This window comes from Centruroides vittatus, unplaced genomic scaffold (genome assembly GCF_030686945.1).
Source record: "Centruroides vittatus isolate TY-2023 unplaced genomic scaffold, ASM3068694v2 contig_875, whole genome shotgun sequence".
In the NCBI taxonomy this organism is placed as follows: domain Eukaryota; kingdom Metazoa; phylum Arthropoda; class Arachnida; order Scorpiones; family Buthidae; genus Centruroides; species Centruroides vittatus.
The window spans coordinates 2,978,691-3,000,782 of NW_027122567.1; the positions used below are offsets into that span (position 1 = coordinate 2,978,691).

The 22,092-nt window shown below is 26.8% G+C and overlaps 1 protein-coding gene across 1 annotated transcript; it reads left to right on the top strand.

Annotated features, from left to right (window-relative positions):
• Window positions 1-720: 720 nt before the first annotated feature.
• On the top strand, window positions 721-20,677 carry LOC136983010 (transmembrane protein 208). Its single transcript, XM_067279609.1, has 6 exons — window positions 721-919; window positions 1,290-1,388; window positions 5,963-6,022; window positions 6,141-6,277; window positions 15,909-15,993; window positions 19,567-20,677. Exons 1-6 carry the CDS (start codon window positions 914-916, stop codon window positions 19,687-19,689), a joined length of 510 nt encoding a protein of 169 aa, XP_067135710.1. The 5' UTR covers window positions 721-913; the 3' UTR covers window positions 19,690-20,677.
• Window positions 20,678-22,092: the final 1,415 nt, after the last annotated feature.

Below are 22,092 nucleotides of genomic sequence, written 5' to 3' on the forward strand. Positions count from 1 at the left end.
TGCACTAAGTTCCGAAAAAACATACAACTAATTGTAAGAACAGCAAGCAATCAAGTACTAACCTACATTTTACTAATTAAAAAAAAGTCAAAATAACTTTACTGGATACAACTTTATAGAAGTTTACCATACTAAATTTTAATTATGTCATCTGCAATTAAAATGATAAATCAAATGATATTTTTCTGTTATTTGAAATTTCATAAAGCGATTCTTTACTTTAATTGAAAATATATTAATACTCCAAGTTTGCGGATGGTCAACGGAGTTAAGGCGTTTTAAGGAACCCGAGATCGAATCCGGACAGCCGAAAAAACGCCAGGATGTTTTTTGGGGATGATCTGTCCGGAATATGTCGGGCTTCGTCACATCGTTGTGAGTCTTGCCGATCCCACAATGGGCATGGAAAAAGTACTGTTACTCGTTACTGTTCACAGGGCAGAATAAGTAAAAAAAAATTAAAAAATAGAAAGCGACATCATATTACTTTTCTGCTCTGTATTTCAGGAAATTTTCTAGTAATATGGAAACCAAACTTGCAAGTTAGTTTATTTCTCTGCAGAAATGCTTTTAACCTTTAAATATATTAAATTTATAGATTTATGATTAATATATTTTAAAAATAGTTTGATATAAATAAAAAACATTTTTAAATCACAAAATAAATAATTTATTTAATTACATAAAATAGTTGCCAATAAAAATTCAAAAATTAATTCGTTTTGAAGAATTTACCACCAGAGGACCTAACTCATTTCGTGCTTCCTTGTACACGTGCCGAAGCTGCCTGGTCGATAAGTGGAATGTCTGCTCTTTTTTGGCATATTTAAAAACTTTCGATAAGATCGATAATATACTTTTCATTAAATTTTGTGAATAAATAATTTTGAAGACTGTGTAATATAAAACAAATATGCCTGTAAGTATTTCAAACTATATAGAAATGTAAACAGACTGTTTCATTTAGATAGTTAGATAGCCTAATAAATAGGATTTAACAATTTGGAGGGTACCTGGAGGGCTTATCACACCAAGCCCAAATTGTTAAATCCTATTTATTAGGCTATCTAACTCTATCTAAATTAAAGTCGTGGGCTAAAAGCATCGTTTGACTGTTTTGTATTCGAAATTGATATGTTTTTGTATTTAGATATATAAAAAGCACAGAATAAAACATGATTTTGAAATAGTCTTTACTTAAATGGTTCTAAAGTTCTCTTTTCTTGTGCTGTAATTTGATGAAAATTATAAACAATTATTTTTAAGTTCAAAACATTTTTTTATGTTAGCCTCATAAAGGAAAACAAGGTACTAAAGGACAAAAACAGATTGTAGAAGAGAATAAAGAGACTCTAAAATTCTACAGTATAATGGCAGGAGTAGCTGAAGTAAGTCATATACTTTTATTGAATTGAAAAAGATACTTTATCAAATTCAATAATTAATTGTATTTTTGTCTTTGTTTTATTAATACTTGATATATGTAATAGGGTTTTTAACCTGGAAAATTCAAGATGTTTCTTTTCTTTAGTCTTGGGAAAAACAGCTCAAGACTTTTATAAGAAAACTAAATTTACAAATCTGAAACAGAAGTGTTAAATTTATTATAATTTTTAATGAAATAGGTATTGTAATCCTAGAATTTGATATAATGCTATTCATTATTTTATACATTGATTTGTGTTTTTTTTAAAAAATATAATACAGACATATCCCATAGAACATGTGTAACATTTTTCCAATAGAGTATCATTGATTTTAATACCTAAATGTCATAGAACATATTTATCTCTCAATTTACTGTTTTTCAATCAATGTTATTGTAAGGAAAATTTATTTTTACATCAATAAAACAGTTTCAACAAAATGAGAAAAGTCTTGAGTTACATTCTAAAATACCATTGGCAGAATGTCAGAATCATATGTAGATGTTTTGAAAAATGTGCTGAATGTCAGCATACAAGATTTGTATGTGATAGGTCAGATGATACTGGGAGAGACATCACAGTGTCATACCGATATCCCCCTAAATCAGAAACACTAAACACACTTTTTTGACCATCATTAACAGTAGTCAATCAATTCTACAATTTATAGAAGTATCAGAGAAATTTTTTAAAATATGTAGAAACTTATCCCTTATTTTTTATTGTAAAGTTTTGACTATATTTACAAAAAATCTCTTTATTGCTGCATGTTATTTACCATAACATATTGTAAATTTGATATTTATGGGTACAGAATAAACTATATGTTACTGCACATAAAACAGCTGTTTGTTAACAATCATATTAACCATTTGGTTATCAGAAGTATTGTAAGAATTTTAAATTTTAATATGACTGTGTTTGATTATTACTTATATATATTTTTTCTTATTTACAAGTTTGTTCATTAAATATAGATGTTTTATTATGTTTAATTACATTTTAGGAAATTTGTTGGGGTTTTGGATTATATTGTAATGCATTGTAATTTTTTCTACTTAAAATTGTAAGCTCTTGGGTGTTTTTGTGTGGAATGTCTGATTTTTGAAATGTATTACTGATGTTAAGCAGAAAATGATAAAAGTACATTTACAATGAATAAAAAATTATTTTACATCGTCCAGCATTTTAAACATGACCATTTAATTTAATGACTCAGGATACCCATCATTCAGAGATACTTGGAACAATTCTTTGGCCTGCCTTCCTTGCCAGTTAGGTTTATTATATAGTATCTGAGCTGTGTTATTGAATACAATTTAGATTAAAACATTGAAAACAATTCAATAATTGCATAACTGTAACTTTTTAATTTTTTCCCCTCTTTCCTCTAAACCCATGGTTCTCAATCTTTTTGAAGTCGGGAAACACTATTTGGCATTTTTTCCACAGAACACTTAAAATACATCAGCTTTAAGTAGGGGTGGCAAACTTTTTTGAAATCAAGAGTGCGCTTGGTGTAGCATATGACATCATTGGCATTTGCTGATTACATTCCCATGCAAAAATTATTTTACATTGTATTAATTTTCTTTTTGCAAAAATTTTTAATTGTATATTTGATTTTTTTCACGGAATACTTGAAGTGGCTTCATGGAGCACCCGTGTTCCGTGGACCATGGATTTAGAACCACGGCTCCAAACCATTAGTTTCTTTTCTTAATCCTTATCTAATAATGGAAGTAAAACTTAAGAGATTTACTGCAGTACAGAAAAACTTTCAATAGTTTTCTATATTTCATAATAGTAGAGTTCTCAGTTTCTTAATAGTTTCAAATATATTTTATAATAAACAATTGCAAATGTGTTTATACCAAAAATTTGTCAAATGTATCTGTTACTTAAAATCATTTCAGTGTTAACAATCTATCTTGCTGAAGTATTTCAGTTTCTAAATTTTCCATTATTTTATGTATATGAATCATTCGATATGTAAAAACTTAAAAGAAACATAGTTTCAATAGAATAAAAACTGTAATAGTATATAGCACAATATGCTTTTGTTTCTCTGATATCATAATTTTTAATTTTGCTGTTTGGTAATGCACTGAAACTTATTGTTGAAGATAGTGATGATGATAAGACATTCTGAATCAATTCTTAGAAACATCTGATAATGATATAATGTAATATAAATTTTCATTTAGAAATTTGCATTTAATAGATGGAATAAAGATAATACTTTTTGTGATTATCGTTATATAATTATTTTGATTCATCATCAGCTTTTCTAATTAGAGTAACTCAGATCACAATTGGAGATAATAACCAGTGGGATTGGTATGTAATAAGGGGCAAAAAGTCTCTTGATTAATCCATTACCTGAAAATTGACTTTTGTCATCTTTGATAGTTTTATGATAAAAAGTTTCAGTTTAAATTTTTAAAATTTTGAATATTAAAAATTAATAAATAGTCTGAAAATATTTTCTCTTTGTAATTAATTTTACAGCTGTATAAAAATTTAACTTTTTTTTTTATTTGTGTAAAAAAATATAAGATTGATTGAATTGAATGCAATAAGTCATAGAATGATTAGTTTAATTAAAATAATATGAAATAAACATTGAGATGGTGTGGGATGATTTTACTTATTCTGTATATGAATTGTTTAGATTTTTTAGTTTTCATTAAATGTTACAAAAGTCATTCAAACTGATAAATTGGAGAGAAAATAAGAACAGGATTTTAACTTTTCAATTTTGTTTTTCAAGAGAGCAATTTTGTATTTGAAGTGTAAACTATTATTATATTGTGTGAAAGAATTGTGCCCATTACAGTTTCTGAAAATTTTTAAATTTCTAGATTAAAATATGAGAAAAAAACTGAATGAAGAAACAGAATAAAAAATGTGAATACAGAATTTTTTTTTTGTCAAATTTAAAAGTAAATGATATAAAATAGATACAGTAATACCTCAGTTTTTGTTGACTTTGGTTATTGTCGCTTTCAGTTTTTGTCAATTTTTTTGTGAAAAATTTGTCTCGGTTTTCATCGATTGTCTTGGATTTCGTCAGCGGTCTCAAGTGACCTCGCTGCTAATTTTTTGAAAACAAAGGGTGATCCACACGTTTTCTGGCTCAGTGTGGCATTATTTCTTGTGTGAACATTACCTCGCGACAGCCCACCATTGGCCAACGGTTCTGTTTCCTGAACACTGGGAGTTTGGTCGTGGGTTCGCGCTTTTGCCAGGGCTGGCCATGTAAAGTTTACTGGTTTTTTCCACATTTGTAACACCCGTATAGGGGCCAGTTACCCTTAAATGGATTTCCCAGAAGGCATTATTCCCCTCGATACGACCATCATAAAAGCATACAACTACTATTACATGACAATTATGTCACACTTTACCACCGCGATATAGGCTAGAAGCTCATGTCCAACCAGCTTCTACAAGACATTACCCCGTGTGTCTAGCTGAACAATTCCATTGCTTTCATCTTAATGCTAATTATCTTATCTTTAATCTTAATGCTTTTATCTTTATGCTAATTAGTCTTTTATGTTAATTTCTAATTGCTTTTAGTATTTAATGCTATATTAATTCTCTATAAAATGTGTTTTTGGTATGTATTTTGGAGTGTCTAGAACGAATTAATTGGATTTACATTGATTTGTATGGAAATAATTGCCTCAGTTTTCATCGATTTCAGATTTCGCCTAGTATCACTGTAAAATGATTATTGATTATTTTACATATAATGTTTTAGTTATCAAATTTTAATAATACTTATTTTTTTAATACATGTACACTGTACATAGATATATACTGTAATTTTCTTTCATAAAAACATGTTAATGATTTTAGGAAAATATTGTTACATTATATAAAACAGTTTGTTTAAAAATTTTATTTTGATTGCAAATATTTGAATAGCATATTTTGGAAAATTACATTAAAAATAGAGAATTTTAATATTAGTGCACTTATTTTCTTTTGTATTTAATAATATATCTGGTAGGAACACTAAGAGATTAGTTTTAATTTTTAGTAATACTAAATATGATTTTTTTGATTTCTGAATTATCCTTCTTCTTGTATTAATTAGAGTTAAATGCTAAATTTTAATCAAAACAGTTTATGAAAAATGATAAAAAGGATTGTTTTAATTTCTCATCTTTCTTATTTTTTGATACGGTGTTACATTTGGTATTTTAAGATTTCAGTCGTAAGATATAACAATGAAAAATATGTGGGCAAATGTTAAAGATGTTTTACTTATGTAATATTTGCAAAATTCCCTAAATAAGACTAAATATGATTTGTAGAATTTATGTAACTACAATTAAATATGGTTAATGTTTGGAAAAGTAGAATTAAATCTCGGTACTTAATAAATTGATATTAAATTTTATATGATATATTAAATCATTTTGGGTAAAAATGAATAAGTTTTTAAAAAATTATTTACTTTCTGCTGTTTTAAAATTTAAATTGAATTTTATTAATGATAAATTATATATTTTCAATTTTAGATATTATATGTCGCTGTTATGATTTTATTATTTTGGGATTCATTTACAATATTGTATTGGGTAAGTTTGTATATATTATTATTACATATTTAATCTATATATTATTAGTTAAATAACATAAAATAAATGATTATTTACTTTGAATTGAAAATTAACATTTTACAATGTATTTTTTCAGTTTTTAACTCTATTTACCATAGGAGTATTTTTTGGAAGTTTACAGTTTATGACATATATGGCAAGGCCTGTTTATTCTGATACAGGTTCCATAATAGATGGTGGAATTGATTTAAACATGGAAGGAGGAATTTCAGAGTTAGTCAAATTTTTTTATTAATTTGTATTCTAAGATTTTTCACAAAAACTTCAAATACAAATGGTAAGAATCAAACTAAATTATTTTAAACTAGAATGATGCAATATATTACGAACACTTGTAAATCACAATAATTCATTTCCATTATGAATATTTTACAGTTTAAAAAAAGTTAATTATAAATTAATGAGGAACAAAGAGTAAAACTAAAGAGATTCATTTATCTATTCAAAACAAAGAATATTTGAATGCTTATTAATGATGTTATTGTGCTTTACACAAAATAGAAACAAAATAAGATATATTTTATCTAAAAAAATACAATTCAAAATTACTGACACTAACATAAAAAATGGCTACTGTTTAGAGTTGGTCATCGTTGAGAAGTGGCTGTTTGACTTATATATAAAATGACCCAGACCACTTATGCGCTCTCTTTAAAATGAAAGGAAATGAGTTTCGTCAAAAATCTTAAAAATTTCAATAATAAATTAAGTATGCTGTATAAAATGGTGATATTTTCAAGTTCTGGTACTGGCAGGAAATTGACTATCCAGGCCAAATTTTTTAAATTGAACGTGATATCTTTTAAATTTAGATTCAGATTAAATGCAAAACAATAAAATAATTTTGTCTCAAACATTTTTTCTGAAGATGCTTCCATCAACCATAAAATGTTCTTGAAAGTGTGATGAAATTTTTTTGGCAAAACCTTATTACAAGCTGTTTTTTTTTCTTTTTCAATATTTTTCAGCTGGCTGAATAGTCATTGTCAACAAATGTAAACATTATGCTTGTGTTTGCATTTTAATTTCAGGTACATTTTTTTCATTTTCAGTTACACACCTATCAAAGGTGTTATAGTGATTTATGTAGCCATGTCTTATATTGTTTGTTGAGGAACAAATTCTTTTTCAAGCAGAGTAGATGCATGCATTGGTGAGAACAGTTCTATTTTAACATTTTGATTGAATAACGGTTAAAGTCAGTGCCAAATAGATTATGCCAGAAGAATTACACAAACAAAAATACTATAGCAATAGTAACAATTTTCATTACTTCAGAATCAGTTACATATGATTATTGTGACAATATGTTTGTTATGTTTTGCTTGCATTGATGGTATGTTAATAAAAATATTTTGTAATGTAAGATATTTTCTTTATTTTTATTTTTTTCTATGCATCACACTTTTAAGATAATTTTATGGTCAGTGGAGGCATTTTCAGAGAATACATCTGAAGCAAAATTTTCTTATTTTTTGAGTTTAATCCAAAACTAAATTAAACAATATCATGTTTCATTTAAATAACTTCTGCCCAGTTACAGAAGTTGAAAATGTCACTACGTGATACAATGTACTTGATTCATTTACTTAAGAAAATTTTTAGGATTTGTGATGAAACTCACTTTATTTTATTTTAAAAGGGGTGTAGGGGTGAAAAAAATTCGCCAGGATACAGGATGAAGAAAAAATATAAGCAATTGAAAAACGTAAAAATCACCAAAACAGCTGTTTTAGCTGTCAAAACAGATTTTCTCTTCCTCTTTCTTCATCCGACACTGCAGATGCTCATAGAGAAAAAACTACTGGGTTTAGAAAGCTCAAATTTTAAACTTAAGCCTTTCTCATTATCACTGAGGTGCTTGCAAAACTTCTGGATTGATAAGTCAAAGTTCATGGGGGTTCCTCATAGGGCTAATTCAGTTTTATAGCTTAATTTTATGCTTATAAGGATAAAATTGCATGGAAACAAATTAATTTTATTCAAAATGTTACTCAGAATTAAGAAAGCTCAAATTTATGCAGATTAAAACTTTTTATAACAAATTTTCTAAGTGGCGTATTGAAATCAGTTGGTGGTGCATTTGGTTGGTGACTGACTGAAATGAATATCGAAAGCATTCATTGGCAGTGCATTTGGTCTGCGACATGTTTAGTCAGCAGTCATTGAGTGCTGACCGATCTTATGTCTTGACATAATAATATAATTATTAAACAAAAACAACTGATATCCAAACAAAAACATCTGAGATGTAAAAAAATTTTGCCAAGTAAAAATTTATGACAATTTTGATGATGGTTGAAATTATTTGTAGGAGTTTTTCTTTGGTAAAGATAAGCTTGGTGCTTGCAAACGGTACCCACAAGATTTTTGCCTGTATTATTGTTTTCTACATTTCACCTTCAAGCTCCGAGCTTATCTTTACCAAACAAAAACTCCTATGAAGAATTTTGACTGTCATCTAAATCAGTGTTCCGCAAACCTTTTTCTACTTGCAGCACACCAAAATGTTATTCCCCTCAAAAACGTATATGATGCTATTAATAGAATTACGTAATGCCACTAACCTGTTATTATTATTAAACAGATATCAACACCTGTGAGAAAATTTATTTTACACTTAATTTCTTAGAATACATAAAAATTCATAGCTTGTAATGAAAAATAAACAAACATTATCTTATTTCATCAGTGCTGCAACAGAGAATGAAATACAAGCATAAGAAACACAGCAACTGTGATAAAAATATATAAATAAAACTTGAAATTAATAGAATATGTAAAAGTTTACGTCACACCTTTCACCTTGTAATGGCACACCGGAACACTGGTCTAAATTGTCACAAATTTTTTTAATTTCAGATGTTTTTGTTTGGATCCTAAGTATACATACATAAACATCTCAGAGCCCGATAGTTTTATAATGAAACCAAATGATTACTAGATTTAAATCAGGTACTTTACCATGGTAAAGTAGCCTGATTTATATCCAGTAATCTAGTTTCAATCACCTAAGTTCAGGCGATTGATTAATTATGTTTTGATTGTTATCTTAAATTTTTTAAAAATCTTAATTACTCATTGATATAATTAAGATGATGATGATTGGGAATTAGGTTTCATAAAATAACGAAATTAGAATTGACAGTGAATTAATTAAAATGTTGTTGAATCAATAATGATAGAAAATGACTTCTATTAAATTTTATAAGAAGATGATTTAAAAGATGATCAAAAGTTTTTTAAAAGTGCATATGTTACCGGCCAAACCTGATTTCAAGCCAAACGGGTTTATCCTACGCATGTCAGGATATACTAGTTTAGCCCAGGACAATCTAGTTTGGCCTAAATACTTTAGGCTTAACTAGTTTGATCTAGGTGGAACTGATTTTGAATTATTATTCAAGTATGCTAATGGTTAAAATAAAATTAATAGGCAATCAATTAGATGAACAATATTTATTCAAACATAGTCTACTTAATTATAAAAAAACGGTATTGATTAGAAGTGACACACCATTTGTACAAAACTATAAAATAAAAATTAGTACTTATCAGTTTGTATTTTTTTTATTAAGCCATGAACTTTTAAAGATAATTAACTTTCGAAAATATTTTCAAAAATTCAAACAAAATAATAAAAATAATTTTTAGAGCCAAACTAAAATTAAAAACGAACTTATTTGTGCTTCTTAGTGTAACGTATAAAATATTTAATATTTTATTTATTTTTACAGGGTGTACTGTGGTGGCATTTTGAATTACACAAAATCATTTTTTTTTACACTGGCACCTATTTGTAGAACAGTTTTTGGTACAGGTGACCTCATAAAACCTTGTCCTGTCCCAACTGAATGTTTGGTAGCTGCAGTCCTTAGAGAGATTTGAACATCTTGATTAACATCACTTTCTTGTAGAAATTTTTGAGTACAAAGGTCGAGTTCAGTTCTGTAATAAACAAATATTTTATTTTGACCAAATTGCATAACATACTTATGCTTTTTAGACCAAACAAAACGGAGTTTAACATTGCACTTTTTTTTCTTCGAAGATCTTTATCAGGCCTTCATTATAAGTAAATATTATACAAAAACCCTATCTGAAAAAATTCATAAAACTTGAAAACATCTTCCAAATATAAAAACAATAATCATCAAAATCAGTTCAGACTTGACAGTGAAATAGAATAACATAGTCATTAAAAAGAATTTCTTTTTTTTGAAGCAATTTGAGAAAAAATAAACAATAAAATGCGTAACTAACCTGCAATAGAGTGTCTGCAATATTCCATGCTTAGTTCCAATTTTGTACATGAATAAATCAGTTTCACCTAGGTCAAACTAGTTAAGTCTAAAGTATTTAGGCCAAACTAGATAGTCCTGGGCTAAACTAGTATATCCTGACACGTGTAGGACAAACTAGTTTGGCCTGAAATCGGGTTTGGCCGGTAACACATACACTGATAAAACAAACTCAAACATTTGTAACTTTTTAAAATAATCTTAAAATTTTATACAGTAAGACCTCGCTTAACGCGGGGAATGCATTCCTAGATGACAAAGTGCTAAACGAAACAGCGTTAAGCGAAGTCATTTTAACATAGAGTAATTAGGGATAGGGGAATACGTGACCAAAAATAAACAAATTTTACTTTAACTTTAAGTTATTTTTATATTAATTTGTATACTAATATATGTTAAATAACACACAAACATATGCACACAGCAAGGTAAAGTTCATATTTTGTGACGAAGGTGCTGACTCTTCTAAAATTATTGTTTTTTTGCAATAAAGTCATGAAGTTTCATTTGTTGTTTTTTTCTTTCCTTAAACAGATCGCATCCAAAACTCCTCGTTTTGCTTTTGCACTCCTTTCAAATTCTGGATCATTCGCTACAATTTCGGTTATTGTTATCAAACTTTTACTAAGGAATCTGTAGAGAAATTCTTTGGGTTCTTCGTTTTCAGAATCTCTATTTTCCAGTTGTACACGAATTCCTTGTTCTGCCAGTTCTTGAAGGTCATCGTTGGTAAGACTCTCGCCAGAAACCTGCAGTAACTCCTCAATATCCTGCTTATCTACATCTCCTAGTCCTGCTGTATCATTAGGTTGACTTTGGTCAACCTAATGATACAGCGATAGGCTCTTGTTGAGAATTCTTGGGTACCTTCAGCCATAACTTTTTCCAAACTTCATTCATGCATTTATCAGTTAATTCTTGCCAAACAAAGCCGATATTTCCTATGGCATCCATGATGTTATATTTTCTCCAAAGTTGCACCAAATAAACATAGATTTAAAGAAAGTACACCTTTTTGCCACCTTTTGCTGATTGGTTTGTGTTTGTAAATAATCATATTATATACAAATCAATGAAATGCCGCAATAATTTAAATCAGCGTAAATTTTGAGCTTTTTTTAGGCTTCCGAGCAGACCGCGTTATATCGAATCAGCGTTAAGTGTGGCAGCATTAAGCGGGGTCTTACTGTACTGTGGGATTGGGAACAATTGGATTTTTAAAGGTATAGTTTTAAGAGGTATAGTACAAAATTTTTATGATATTTATTTTGTTGTTGTTGTTCAATTAATCTTTTCAAATATAAGCTAAAAATCACTGGATTTTTGGAATATAATTTCATCAATTTTGAATGAGTTGCTAATGTAATTTGAGTTTAGAGATATATACTGTATTTAAGTATATTTTGAGTGATAATACATGTATATATGTGTTATCCTTCATTAAGTTTTATACCTCAAATGTTAATTTAAAATTTAAACTTATTGAACCATAGAATAAGTATAGTTAAGAATGATATATATGCAATGACCAATTATTTATTGTGACATCATCACAATGCTAGGCTGCAATATTTAATTGGATTTTAATTTATTTAATTTAAAATATATGCTCTCCACCTCAAATTATTAGTGTCATGTCCCTGTGTATCATACTTTTCCTGTTAGCAATAGTCATGCTGGTCATCTATGTAACTCCTTTCAGGGGAAATTGAAATTTTTGAATTAAAATAACATGACTTCTGGTGCAAATTGAAAGTTTGTATATAGTTAATCAGGCCTTTTGCCCCTAAAATTTTTATATCTGGTCTTGACTTTGTTCTAGCTAACTCCATTTTCAAGGTTAAAGAATGGACAGACAGCCATTTATAGGTGTGAAATTTTTTCAAATTGCAGCCCAAATATCAAATTGCAGCCCAGTTATTCATTACTAAAATATGTAATAATTTTCATAATAGAATAATTGACTTTTTAACTTGTAACAACTTATTTTTGAGTAATAAAATTACAAAAACTCATTATAAATTTAAATTATTAAATTAAAAATAATTTTATGTAATAATTCTTTATCATTATATAACTTGAATAAAGATATTTATATAATTGAGAGTACATGTATTTTTTGATCCTTTTAATTATTGTGCTTAGCCAAACTATATTTATTGAAGAGAGATTGAAATGAGTATAGCGAACTGGTTTTTTTTATAATTTTGCCTTAGGTGACACTTTCAAACTGGTTCATTTGTTAGATAGAAGGCTAGATGGAAAGATGACATATTTTTAATTTAAAAAATTGAATTATTTAAAATATGACAGTTACTGAATTAACTGTTAAAATTAGTCTGAAAACATTTATAAAAGAATAAATATATTTGTTATCTTAACTTGAAACCGTATTCAAATATCATGCGAATAGCTTTATGCAAGTCTTTGAACCTTTTTAAAAAATGACCTTAAACATTATCATTATTGAAAACATGTCATTTAGTTAAAATGAAAAAATTTTCAATTATTAAACATATTTTTCTTTATTAATGCATAGTTTTTGTATTATATTTTAACTTTCATATAAAGTTTTATTTTATTTTATATTTGTATATAAAATACTGGCTCTGCTTATTGTAATCACTTTGGGACTCATCTGTATTGATGACAATAAGTGATTGATGGCATTAATTAAGTGGAGTAGATAAATAAGACTACAATTAGAAGAAATTCTGGTTTTATCAACTCTAATATTAAAAAGATAGGTTAAATTAATAAAATATATATACAGTAGAACCTCTATTATCCGGACTAACTGGGGATGAAGGTAGTCCGGATAAGGAAAAATCCGGATAATCGAAAAAGTAATAATTGACAATGCATATAGTATGAATAATTTTTATTTGTCTAGATTTACATATAACTTCAATATTAAATTATTTTTATTAAGAAATTCAATTAACAAATTTTGTTTAAAGCTAGCTGTTCTTTTTGAAGCTGCTAAATTGTGAATACTTTTAAGACATATAAGTTGTCCTGAGTTACACTCTTCTTAGCACTCAAACCACTTCATGGCGACATCTAAGCACTGAAAAGCTTCAGAATGTGTAGGACCAATATCTCTTACTTCGCAAATCTCTTTTTCGTCTTCTCGATCTTGTTCATCTGAGGCAGATATTTCTTTAATTATTTCCTCATCGTTCAAAATTTGGAATCCGGGATCGTTTGCATCGCAATTTAACCACTCGGTTACATCTTCATCACATTCGGCACATATTGAAATTTGTGCTATTGCTTCCGCACTGTCTCCTATACCACTTTCTACTGTTACTGGAATTTACTAATGGTTTTTTCAAAATTTTGTTCCATGCATTCCATCACATATGTACAGTACATAAATAGTGTCGCAATTCGCAAAGTGCAAATCAGCAAATTCGTACAATTTTTGTTTATTTTGAAAAATCCGGATAATCTATATATATAAAAATGAATGTATGTCTGTGTGTGTGTGTTTGTCCTTCATGCATTACCACACCATTTATCCGATTGCCATGAAATTTTGGGAAGTTGTTTAACACTCCCGCGAAGGTTTGTGGCATATGTGAAGATCACCATTTCCCCCCTTTCAAAAATATATTTATATATGGATTAAGGCTTTTATGTCCAACAGATGGCGCTAACTTCAGACGACCTAAGTTTGCTTTTCTGTCAGGCATTATGCTTTTCTGTGAGAATGGACTAAAGCAGATCATTTTCTATCTATCTATATAAATAAAATACAACGTTTGTTTGTTCCTACCGATTCCTTTGAAATTTTGACACCACGTTGCATTCGAATACGCACGTGTTTTTATATAATATACATGTCGAAATTCCCCCTACTGGGGGGAGATGGACGGGATTAAGGCTTACCGTGAAGAACTTGGCTTCTATTATACTATTTTAGATGCGGTTTTTTGCCTTTTTAATTGCGTTTTAACAGGTTACGTCAACAGAATATACACTAAAAAGGGATTTTTCGATATTTCCTTGCGGGGGAGAGGGACAGGATTAAGGCTTAGTGTGAAGAACTCGGCTTCTATTATACTATTTTAGATGCGGTTTTTTGCGTTTTAATAGGTACGTCAAGAGAATTACAGTAAGAAGGGATTTTTTGAAATTCCCCCACGGGGGAAATGTTATACATTTATAATAGATACATTTTGAGCCACAACAACGCATGGCCGGGTCAGCTAGTACTGTATATAAATTGAAGATTTATTAATTATTAATATATATATACGTGGTACGATCCAAAAATTTGGGGAATGCAGTAATCTATGACAACAAAAGCATGTATTTGAAGTTACAGCATATGAAATGGATTCTACCAAACCACCTCTACTCACTCTCAACAACGTGTTCAGGTTAATTTCACCCATGTCATGTGATTAAATTGCGAGCACTGCTGTTTTTTTCCGGAGATAGTTACTTTTGTCCTGCGACGTAATCAAAGTGGAGTTTCAAGAACAACCTCCAACATTTCGACTTCACCATGACCTTTCACCGTAGAATCACCATACACCTTTCTTAGCAAGTTTAAAATCTCCGTAGGTGTTTTACCTAAACGCTGACAAAATTTAATGTTGGAGGTTGTTCTTGAAACTCCACTTTGATTACGTTGCAAGACAAAGGTAACTATCTCCGGGAAAAAACAGCAGCGCTCGCAATTTAATCACATGACATGGGTGAAATTAACCTGAACACGTAGAGATGGTTTGGTCGAATCCATTTCATACGCTGTAACTTCAAATACATGCTTTTGTTGTCATAGATTACTGCATTCCCCAAACTTTTGGATTGTACCACGTATAATTCATCCAGTATTATTTGTCTGTTACCAACTTTAACAACAGCTAGCCTAATACCAGCAGTTTAAACTGTTGTATTGCCAGCAAATAACAATTAAAATAATTTAATGTTTAAAGCATTGGTTAAGACTGATGATAATTTTATGCTGTCGGTTTCAATATGTGGCTGGATATCTTGAAGAGAGAGCTTAAAAAGGCCTATTTACCAGAAGATAATAACTATAACTAATTGTTGATTAGTTGTGTAAATATTTGTTTCATTTTATAAATTTCGGGACCTGTTAATTTATATAACAGTAATTGACTGATACATAACCTTATCCACAATTACAATAGTATAGAAATATAATTTTATAATTGTAATTAATATAGTTATTTTCATCTAAGACATAATTTATATAGATAGTATTTTTTTTTTAATTTAAAAATAAAATGTAATTTTATATTTATTTAAATTAAATTAAATTTTTTTATCTTTTAATAATTATGATTCAATATTCTGTTAATTTTCCTAACTGAAAGAATTAACAGGATATTGAACATTTATTATACAAGTGGATAAATAGTCTATTTATTTTCATTGTTTGAATTAAATAAATAAGGAATATTTTTGATTTTAATATATGTTATAAACATTAAATTTAATATTATAATATATTTATATTTAAATTTTTTAAGAGTTACAAATAATATCTCTATTACATATTTCAGGCATTTGAAAGATTTGATTATTCTGACTTCTGGAGTTCAAATTTTATCATTAATATCCAATTATTTTTGGTTGCTTTGGCTGTTGGTATGTATTTTTAAGAATGAAAATGATTATTGTCTTATATTATTATTTTTCGCATAATTATTGCTACTATACTAATAATAATGATTAATTCTCTGTATATTATGGTGTTAAGAAATATCTTATTCTAATTATAGAGTGCATGGTATTTTAAATAATTATTATTGTTGTTTAAATGATTTTTTTTTTGAATGTGACAGTATTAAAATTTCAGCTATGATTTAGAGTTTAACTGATTATTTTTTTATTATGATCTTATCTAATAATAATGAAAACTTTTATATTTTTATGAATGAAATTATTTAAATTTTTACATAAAATTCTATATTCTATTACTTCATGAATTTTAATGAAACTTTCTAACAAACATAATTCGATTTTATAATATATACATAAAATCATTTCTAATTATTTGGTAACTGCTTTCTGTATACATTAAATCAGTGATTCTCAAACTTTTTCGATCCACTGCCCCCTTTGTTCCATAAAGTTATACCCAACGCCCCCGTGTGAGAGAGATTGGAAATATTCTTAGGAAAACTTTTCTATGAATCTCACACTTTGTGCCCTTATCGTACATTGTTCTTGACATCTGGAAACCACTAAATGCAACGTTTCCTCTTATCTGTTTGACATAGGAAAGGGAACTTTTACCTTTGATCACCGTTCAGTACCCTGCCTCCAGTGCCCCCTAGATTTACTCACCACCCACAAGGGGGCGTTATCGCCCACTTTGAGAAACGCTGCATTAAATCGTCAAACTTTTATATATAATGATCATGTTTTTTTGTGAATCTGCTTCAATAAAATTTAATTTTAAAGCAAAAATTCTATTTCTAGTTTTTATTCTTTCTCTCTTCATTTTCTAAAACAATAACAATGCTCGGTCCTTTATTGGAATATAGTTTTATTGAATGTTTAGTTTTAATCTGAGTATTCAAATAATCTCAATTTCTCATCAGCAGAACTTCAATTCATATATATATATATATTGTGGGTATAGAACCATACATTGCTAACTCTAAATTTTACAGATTTTCATTAATAGAGTATTGCTATTATATTTAACATGTTCTGTTTGGGAGCATATAGGCAAAATTCTAAACAATTACATAAAATAGCAAATTTTTGGAAGTCAATTGTTTGGTCAGTCCAATTTCCAAATTCTGTTTTCTGGAAATTATTGTTTTACAGTTTGCTATTTATGGTTATATATTTACACTAAATATATATATTGCAAAGAATATTTTTAACTTTACAAATGTATATTTATGTATACACACACCCCACACGCATACGCATTGTATACATATTTTTCAAGAATGTATTTTTTAAACGATTATATTTAAAATTATATTAGCACATTTCAGGAGTGAATGGCTAAATTTAAAAATACATGATTTAATAATAATGATTTGAGATGAGATATGTGTTCATTGTAAAGATAATTGAATTTGATTAAGTAATCATTTTTGCAATTGATGTTATCTAAGTTAATAAAAATTGAAACTGATAATTATTAAAAATCGATGAATTTTAAAACAAATTGCTTTTCTTTTTAATGATTTTTCGTAAAAAGATTTGCAATACTTTTATATTTGCATACATATATAACATTATTTAATGAATATTATTATGATTGCGTCTCATAAGCTTTATAATTGTTTATACTATATTTTTTCAAAACTGATGGGTCTTAATTTAGCACAAAAAAGAAAAGAAAAAAAAGAAAAAATTGTACCTTGAATCTAGAAAAAGATTTAAATTATTCATTTTATAAATAAAATGATTTTATTCTAAATTTCTGATAAAACAGATTTGACAGATTACTTTCATACCTATTTTAAGATGTACTGTGTAATTAAAATTATGAGATAATTGATATTTTATATTCAAATACTCTACTATCAATAAAAGCTTAACACTTTTTGTAAATGATTTATAATCTCCATTTTGTAATTAAGTACAACTTTGTTAAATATTGATAGATTGAAAGGATATAATAAAACAATAAAATACTGTAGTACGCAAGTATACAAAATAAATCTTGTAAAAGACAAGTGAAAAAGTTTACAGCTGCTATTATATTAATTACATAATGATAAAACAGTATAATATTTAGTATTTGATATCTATCTGAATAAAGTCCAAATGTTAAATAAACTTTAAATCTGTTTCTATTTTACATTCATTTAAATTCATATTCATTTCTTATACGGATCTTAAAACAACAATTGAAATAATAATGTCATAGAAATGGATAATTGAATAATTCTTGTTATTTAATTATGAACTAATTTTGAATTAAAGGTTTTTCTGTTAATACTTATGTAGAGAATTTAAAATATTGTTATTTTGAAAGAAATAAAATATCTTAATAAATAGAATAGTCTTTTGAAAATACAAAATTTGAATCCAAATAGATTTTTTTTAAAAATGAAAATTGGTCTGACAAAATAAATTTTATAAAATAATATTAAAAATTTACCATTTTGTAGAATATACTTAAAAAGCACAGCAATAAAGTGATTTCAACATAAGTTCAATTAAAATTAGCATTTAATTTTAATTGAATTTATTTCAATAGATAATTTTACGATCCAATAACTAAGATAATTCAGTAAAATTACCTTGAACATTAAAAAAAATTCACAGTTGAATGATAGGATTTTTTTCAAAAAAAAATCTTATCATTTAACTGTACTTTTCTTTTTCTATCATGAATTTGTCTTTGTATTTTTTTTGTCATATATTATTGTTTTTCTTATTCCAATATTGATATTAGATTCTTAACATATGTATATAGACTGACAAAAAGTAAAGATCCTATTAAGTAAAATTCTTCTATTCATATCATGCCTAAAGATTCACAACAGCATCAGAGATCCTTTAGTTTATAATTGATTAATAGAACAGCAATAGATTTTAAACTTAAGTGTTTATTAATATAAAAGAATGGTATAATAAGTTACTATGATATTTTAATCCATAAATGTTTTTTAAAACTGTAAAAAACGTTAGTAGTATTTATATTTTGTAGGGTATTCAATTATTGTGAAGTGGGTTGTGTGTATTAAGAAGTGCATTGGTTAAAATATTTAATTTGATTCCGTTCATTACGTTGATTGTTTAATAAAGTATTTTCAATGTATTGTGAATCTTTAGGTTTGGTAATACAAGAATTTGACTTGCATGATCTTTATTATTTTGCTAATTACAAACTTATCATCCAAATTTCAGAAGAATATGTATATAGACTTTGTTTTCTAATTCATTGAATTAAGATTTAGTGTATTACGTAAAAAATATTTTAAAGTAGCAAAATATAAAAAGGTAACTGCTAAATTAAGTCATATAATAATGATATTGTAGTGAAATGAAATAATAATAAAAAAAATCACAAATTATTCATTTTACTAAAATAAAACTATATAATGATCATTTATGTTTTTTTAGGATAAGATGAATTAAGATTTAAAGCAAAAATTCTGTCTTCTGTTTTAAAGAATTCATATAAGAAATAAAAATATGATTAACAGTTAAATAATAATAATATTTATTATTATGTTCTTAAAGGCACCTGGAAGAGCATTTTATCTACTATGGGTAAATATAATTGGACCATGGATTTTTCAACCTGCTCCTGAAATTGATGAAAAGAAACAGAAAAAATTAGAAAGGAAGGCACGAAGACATTAATTTAAGAATTTGGCTGTTAATTTAATTTGATATTTACTCGAATTAGAAAATTTTCAAATTTGATTATAATTTGTAAAAACTAATTATTTTGAACCATTTCTTGGATTATTGTTAATTTATTTATATTAAATGAAAAATTGTTTTGATATTTAATTTAAAAAAAATTTATTTTAGTGTCAGTTCTTAATTGATTAAAATATAAATTTCAATTATCTAAATACTAATTAGTAATGTAAATATCAAATATGTTTATATGAATTTAAAAATTGTACGTGTGTGTATGTATTTTATACAGTATATAAGAATATATTGATGGGTGATAACAGAATGTTATCTGTTAATTTTTAACATATAGGTTTTTTTGGCCCCATTTTAAACCTATTGTTAAATATGAATTTATAGACTTAAGAGAGAAACATTTTCATCTTAATTGATGCTAACTGTAAACAATTAAGAAGCTATGTTTGTTTAATTGGTTAGGATAGTTCATACTTTTATATCAATTTGCCATGTTTTTAGAATGTTCTTTGTAAAACTGAAGGGATGACATCGAAATAATATATCAGTGTGTATTAACTCAACTGAAACTTTGTTCACTGATATGTTTAAATTATAAATTTAAAGCAATGTTTGAAAAATATTCCAGATATCTGTTTACAAATATTTGAAACATTTCTTTTAATTTCACAAAACTGGTTTAGTCTAATTTTATATATACAGCAAATTTTCATTGTTTAAGAATGATTAATTACATGTTAAAAATTGAAACCTTTTCTTTATGTTTGAATTTTAAAAATAAAAAAGATCTTTCTAATCATGATTTAAAGATATAATGGACCATGGATGGCAAACCTATGGTGCACTGGAAGAATTTCTTTGGCATGCAGTATGATGCAATTTAATTTTTGTAATTTATTGTATAATATTCAGAATAATTATTATTAATTATATAAATAATAAATAGTTTAAATATAAATAAGAAAATATTACAATAATTGTAGTATTTGAACTATTCAAAAATGACTTATTCTAAAATCAGTGCCAACAATCATTCTGATCAAGTAAATATCACATTAAAATTACACAATTTAATTTCAACACTTTTAATTCTGGTTTCTCTTTTATTTAAATTTATTCTTACTAAAATATAATAATTTAATTTCTTTAAAAACATTTTGAACTCAAATTTTGTTTAAAGTTACTTTGGCATGTGAACTCAAAGGTTTGCCATTCCTGTAAGTCATTAAACTAAATGCAGATATTTATTTCAGGAAGTTTAGTTATCATATTTGTAATATATATATATATATGTACAGTATTTTTTACAGCAAATATTTAAACATTGTATATTCTCTTTCTTCATAGACTCCAAATCATTCCAATCTTTATTTTCCAAATGACTGTTTTGTATATCAATAAAAATTATGTAACTGTAAAGCATTAGATACAGTACTTTTTGCTTGTGTGAAATTGACATATTTATATATATATACACACATATATATAAACAAATGCATATATTTTGATGTGTAAAAAATTTAAAATTACTGTACATTTTCAGCTTTTTATTATAGAAGAATATACTCTGCAGTTATCATTTATTGACTTAAAACATGTAAAATATTTGGATTTTTGAAGGGAAAAATGTACAAATGAATTAAATTTTGACAAAAGTTTTATATTCAAAAAAATTAAGCAATAAAACAAATTTTGAAATTATATGACTTTCACCTAGATATATTTAATAACTTACATACATACAAAAATTTTGATACTGTGTATAATAATTTTCAAAAATTTAGTCTCAAATATCTAAAGAATTAATCCATTAAAGTAGGTATTTCAAGTATGTTTTTAATCTACTTTAGTTTTTGTCCTTGTCTTAATGGAAATTGTTTATATAAGGTCTGATCAATGTTTTTTAAGTTTTTAGGTCTTCAATGAATATGTATAAAGAAATTTTTACTAGACCCAATTTTAGTATTTTGTCATGTTACACATATTTAACAATTGAGCTATGAAAATTTCTCAAATGTACCTTAGTATAATTGCAATTTATCTGCAAATTATAATTTAGATCTATGACATAAAGGAAATGCTGAAGGTCAGAAATATAGTGTAAGAAACACCATTATAAATGGCTACAGTATGTTAATTAAATGGCAGATAGTAATTACTCAAAGTTATTCTGTATCAATGGGAAAGTGCAATCAAGGAAGAGATGGAGAAAGCAAGATCATTTGAGGGAACAGAACTAGAATTGACCTAATCCTACAGTTGTAAATGATAAGCTAGATATCTTATGTTCTTATCAAAAATATATTGATATTATGGGTTTACATGATTGTTATAAATTTTAAAATTCATAAAAACTTTTATAAAGTTTAGAGTTTTATTAATACA

What these genes read in the sequence shown, in the direction of transcription:
- LOC136983010 (XM_067279609.1), top strand. An exon ending in TAATGGCAGGAGTAGCTGAA is followed by an intron (nt 1,389 to 5,962) that starts GTAAGTCATATA and finishes TTTCAATTTTAG; the next exon opens with ATATTATATGTCGCTGTTAT. An exon ending in TTTGGTTGCTTTGGCTGTTG is followed by an intron (nt 15,994 to 19,566) that starts GTATGTATTTTT and finishes ATGTTCTTAAAG; the next exon opens with GCACCTGGAAGAGCATTTTA.